This window comes from Lithobates pipiens, unplaced genomic scaffold, assembly GCF_037356315.1.
Source record: "Lithobates pipiens isolate NorthernLeopardFrog02 unplaced genomic scaffold, aLitPip1_a1.2 Scaffold_30, whole genome shotgun sequence".
NCBI classification, from domain to species: domain Eukaryota; kingdom Metazoa; phylum Chordata; class Amphibia; order Anura; family Ranidae; genus Lithobates; species Lithobates pipiens.
Genome location: NW_027507791.1, coordinates 38315050 through 38321049, shown reverse-complemented (window position 1 = coordinate 38321049; position 6000 = coordinate 38315050). Strand labels below are relative to the sequence as shown.

Here is a 6000-nt window from a genome sequence, read left to right as displayed (position 1 = left end):
CAGTGGACAGCGGTGACATCGCTGGCTCCTGTGTCAGGTAAGTGACACATAATGGGCTACTATGCGATGCATAGTAGTCCATTATGCTTTACCTTTGCAGGGAATGAAAGAGGAAGTAAACTCATCAGGGTTTACTTCCTCTTTAATCAGCCACAGAACCCGTGTAATCAATATGTGTTTGGTTTTAAAGGGATGAGGTGGCAACTCTACTTGTACCTGAGATTGCTGAGGACCTTGCTTGGTGTCCAGTGTTAGCCCTTGTACACACGGTCGGAGATTCCGACGGAATGTGTCCTATCGGACCGTTTTTTCGGATAATCCGACTGTGTGTGGTCTGCATCGGACTGTTTCCGTCGGAGTATCTGACGGACCAAGTTTTCCAACTTGTCCGACAAAATGCTCAGATCGGACATACTCCGATCATGTGTAGCCTACTCCGACGGACAAGGTGCCACACAGGCTCAGATCAAATTCCTAGACCAAAGCTATTGGCTACTAGCCTGAACGTAGTCCCGTCATAACGAAATAACGTCATCACGTTATGTACAATCGGATTTTCTGACAACTTTGTCCGACCGTGTGTATGCAACAGTTTCGGACAAAATCCGTCAGACAAAATCCAACGGATTTGGTTGTCAAAATGTCCGACCGTGTGTACAGTGGCTTAGTGTTATTGTCACTTTGGCAAGGTATGGCTTCCATTGCAATGTCACTGAATAGTAAACTCTGGCAACACCATATGGGCACGCCTTTGGTGTAAATGCACTGATAAAAATAACATAAACAAGAACCACACATCACCATTGCTCCTTCTTCACGGGTACAATGCTATGCTACCAAATTGATCTCCCTGGAACAGTCAAATTTGTCTAGCAAGTTTAAAGACACATTGTAAGTTAATAAAACATAACTTATAGAAAGGAAAAGCGTTGCAAGTCAAAATTTAAAATACTCCATACTACATAAAAATTTAGTATTTAAATGATACTACAAATGTGAAACTGTGGCGGCACTATCGCATGTAGAGAAATCTAGAAAACCAATATAAGTAAATATAAAAATGAAAAAATGTAATCATATAAAAAAAATAGTAAAAATGGGATAAAGAACACCACTAATGATTTATAAAAACCAACAAATATTTTGTCAATATTGTGCCCTCGTATCAACGTGTTTTCCTCGGAACGGATTCATCAGGGCACTGGCACAATCAATAGATCTTCCATATATCCATCAAAAAATAGGCTACAAGGACAAGTGAACACGCAATCAACATCAAAAGTACAAGCAAAACATTTTTTTTATACGCAAACAAGCAACCAAACATGCAGACAATACACAAAACAAATATATACAGTATATTTACTACTAGTATACATTACTGGTCTTGCAAATAAACATTTAATATGTCAGTGAGTCATACAATATGTCGATATAGACATAGATATCAATATCTATGCCTAAAAAGTCCAGTAAGGTCAAGAATTTTTGTTGATGTTTTTGTGTTTTTCTTTTTTTGTTTTTTTAAAAAAAGTCTATTATCGGGGCGTGGCATGTGGATTTTTCTGTAGTGTATCCCCAGGACCACCCTGTGGCAGATACACACCAAATTTAAGTGAGTCATACAAGAGTCACCGCTCCAATTATCCACTGTTGCAAACCTCATCACCTACTGGTCTAAGGAACCAGTCCTAGAAGAAGAATCCTCACACCGATAACTAGAGATGGGCCCAACACCCCTGTGTTCGGTTCGCAGCAGAACTCCAGAGACAGGAGAAAAGTTCTAACCCGAATGGCAAACCCCATTGAAGTCTATGGGAACACACATTGGCAAACGAATGCGTAAGCTGCAAGGCCCCTTTGCGGCACCCTGTATCACTTGCAGTCCTAACCCTTGTACATTTATGAGCGTCATCAACCATTGTTCCTAATTTTTACTGACAGTCTACTGACTGGAATGGTACCAGCTGATTGGAGAAAAGCCAATGTAGCACCAATATTTAAAAAGGGCCCAAAATGCATCCCTGGGAGTTGCAGACCAGTAATCCTAACATTAATAGTATGTAAACTCTTGTAGGGGGTGATAAGGGATATATATATATACAAGATTTTAGTAATGAGAACGGTATCATCAGCAGTAATCAGCATGGATTCATGAAGAATTGTTCTTGCCAAACCAATCTATTAACCTTCTAATCTATTAACCTTCCAATCCTATTTAATTTGTTCATAAATGACCTGGAGGATGGGGATGGGGTAAACAGTTCAATCTCTGGATTTGCGGACGATGCTAAACTAAGTAGGGCAATAACTTCTCCACAGGATGTGGAAACCTTGCAAGAAGATCTGAACAAATTAATGGGCAACTACATGACAAATGAGGTTCCATGTAGAAAAATGTAAAATAATGCATTTGGGTGGCAAAAATATGAATGCAATCTATACAACCAAGGAGAGAACCTCTGGGGGGATCTAGCATGGAAAAGAACCTGGTGGTCCTAGTAGATGATAGGCTCAGCAATGGCATGCAATGCCAAGCTGCTGCTAACAAAGCAAACAGAATATGCATTAAAAAGGGGTCAACTCCAGAGATAAAGCATACATTTTGTTTGGGTACAGCGTCACACCACCGTGCAGTTGTCAGTTAAAGTAACACAGTGCTGTATCCCAAAAAATGGCCTGGTCATGAAGGGGGGTAGCCTTCTGTAGGGCAAGTGGTTAAACTCTCCCTGCCCCAGCCCTGACTTCCACCATGGTCCAGAGCCAGTGTTCCTCTTTGGGCACTATGACACTCACATCATTCTTCCTATATCCTGTGAGCTTGGTCTGTGGTTTACATTGCACCTCCATGGCACCTCAGGAGTGGGTCATCAAACAGAATGGGTTTCAGAGTATTCCAGGACTGAGCGGTACTCACTTGTCATAGCTTGAGTGCTGTTCAGTCCTGGAAGAATGCTCACCCCTCCTTGCTACCACCGAAAGAATAATAAGTACTGGTGTCATCACCAGCTAGAAGACTGCAAGAAAAAGGTATGTGTAGGGTTCCATTTTTTAATGAAAAACACTTGGGGGGGGGCTTCAAGGGGGGGCAGGTGGCTGTAGGGTCCTAAATTCTGTAGGCCTGCTTTAACTCTTCAGTGAAACCGTACTTTAGCCATTCTACTCTGGCGGCTAAAATACCCAGCCAGGGCCTCTATCTGGTGGGATGTTGAATGTTCAGAGGAATTACAACTTGAACTATACACCAAAAGACCAGGGAGACACGAACAACAAACCACTAGGGGGATAGGTCAGGCGTTACCCAGAAGAGCAAGAAGACTCTCCATAGTGTGAAATGTACCAAAGGTTTATTAAAACTTTTAAAATGGCACTTACAGAAGTGATGTTGTAACGATCAAGAGAAAAAACAGCCGACTGGCTTGCGAACACCCGTCCACTGAGTACAGCGCGATGACGTCAGCATGTCAACCTCCCTACATGCGTTTTGTCACAAACAGACGTCGTCTCAGGGAATCACTGTGCTCTCTTCTGATTGGCTTTCCCAAACCATTCCAACAACCACACTTTGACGCCATGGAAAAGACCATACAATGTAACTTTTATTTGCCATTAAGAAAAGCTTTTAACATAAAATTCTTCTTGAACCTTTATTCGTAAAGGGGGTCAATATAAGTTCTAAGTGTGCTTTATAAAATTAAATCACTTATTTACAGCCAAAATAAAACTTGTAACAGTTATAAATGTCTTAATTCACAGATTGCTTGAGTAAGGTAAATGCTGCATTTACTGATAAAACAGTCAACTCCGGGGAAAAAAAAAAAAGTTTTTCTTGAACGATTAGAACCTCTGGTGTCCTCTGATGGGTGTCAACAAGAAGAGCAAGTGAGGGGAAATTTCCCCAACTGGGGATGAAGGATATGTCCAAAAGGATCTCCAAAAAGGGTCCAAAGCTTTATTGATCTTGTCACAGTAAAATAGAGACATTTCCGGGCCACAGAGGAGCCCTTCATCAGGCTGGTGACATTTCCCCAACTGGGACACAGAGAACATCCAAAAATATTGAATTTGTCTTCACTTCATTGAATCCAATTATTGTGGCTGGAGGTTGTAATAGCTTTGTGTTCGATCTTCGGGATATGACCACATGAGAACAATTTTTAAACATCCTGGACATCAAAGATGCTCCATTTGGTTTGGGTCTCGTATAAACGCTCAGATAGCTGGATCCTTCACAGTAGCGTAGGTGACAGTCAAGTCATCCTAGGAAAGAATTATGACCACTGACAGGTTAGTTCAGCCTTTCACAACCTTTTCAACACAGAGGAACCCTTGGAACAGTTCTCAGGTCTCGGGGGAACCCCTGCTAAAAATTAGAACTCTACAACTCATGATACAAGAGTGTGATGGTCAGTGGGAAGAATGGTCCTTACACTTGTGGTCATTGGGAAGAATTAACTAAAAAGATCAATGGTGTCGGTGGGAACTTATCTGAGAGGCAGAAATTGCCCAATGCTAAAGGAACCCTTAGCAACCTTTGGAGGAACCCTAGGGTTCCACGGAACCCTGGTTGAGAATCACTTGGTTGGTGAATCCGAGACATTAGGTGGCTTCATATCATCTCAGGTGTTCCACAGCGATACTCTGGGAACTTTACACCACTATTTATAAGGCTATAGGGATGTTTTTAAGGCCGCTGATAGGGAGGAACAGCTATGCCTCACATATTGGGCCTAGGGCCAATTGGATTAGCGGGTTGGGGGGTCAGGTTTAGCTTGGAAGTAGGACGAGTCCTGTCGAGTGTAGAGTTCAGGCATCTCCCCCACAGCTGTCACAGGATCGTGAGGGAATGCAGCATGTCCACCTAACTCACCGGCTGTTACTGGAACATCAAGAACGGCCAGTGAATTAGGTGGACATGCTGCATTCCTTTGCAACCCTTCGGTGACAGCCAACTTAGTTGGTGGCTCAACTTTTGGCTTATTCTGCGTACACACGACCGGACTTTCCGGCAAACTAGGTTCCAATGGACTTTCGGCGGAGTTCCGACTGGACTTTCCGAACGAACGGACTTGCCCACACTAAGCCCTTGTACACACGATCGGAGATTCCGACGGAATGTGTCCGATCGGAGCGTTTTGTCGGATATTCCAACTGTGTGTGGTCTGCATCGGACTGTTTGCGTCGGAATATCCGTCGGACCAAATTTTCCAACTTGCCGGAAATATTTTCCGACAAAATGCTACGAACGTAGTCCCGTCGTAACGAAATAACGTCATCACGTTCTGAACGATCAGATTTTCCGACAACTTCGTCCGACCGTGTGTATGCAACAGTTTTGGACAAAATCCGATGGATTTGGTTGTCGGAATCTCCGATCGTATGTACAAGAGCTAAGTCCGTTCAAAAATCCGTCCATTTTGAACGTGATGACGTAAACGGGACTAAAAAAGGAAGTTCAATAGCCAGTAGCCAATAGCTTCCCTCGCATCGTATTTGGTCCGTCGGACCAGCACACAGACGAACAGTTTTCCCTGATTTTAGTCCGTCGGAATTGAGTCCGTCGGATAGATTGGAAACATGTTCTATTTCTAGGTCCGTCTGATTTTTTTATTTTTTTTTAAAGGATCGGATTAGCCCACACACGATCGGATTGTCCGACGGACCACGTCTGCCGAAAAGTAGGGCCGTGTGTACACGGCATTAGGAGCACTGCCAATCAGACTTAGCCCTTGTACACACGATCGGAGATTCCGACGGGAATGTGTTCCGATCGGATCGTTTTGTCGGATATTCCAACTGTGTGTGGTCTCCACTGGACTGTTTCCGTCGGAATATCCGTCGGACCAAATTTTTCAACTTGCCGGAAATATTATCAGACAAAATGCTCCGATCGGACATACTCCGATCATGTGTAATTCGGAGAATTCCGATCGGACAAAGTGCCACGCATGCTCAGATCAAATTCCTAGACCAAAGCTATTGGCTACTAGCCTGAAAGTA

At 43.2% G+C, this 6000-nt stretch overlaps 1 protein-coding gene across 1 annotated transcript in view; it reads right to left on the bottom strand.

The window, feature by feature from the left end:
- Positions 1-3620: 3620 nt before the first annotated feature.
- The window catches only part of LOC143942162 (Fc receptor-like protein 3), a 178813-nt gene continuing 176433 nt past the window's right edge, over positions 3621-6000 (bottom strand). The window contains exon 15 of the mRNA XM_077463421.1: positions 3621-4260. Within this exon, the coding sequence (XP_077319547.1) occupies positions 4213-4260 (48 nt within the window). The 3' untranslated portion in view covers positions 3621-4212. The remainder of the gene's footprint in view (positions 4261-6000) is intronic.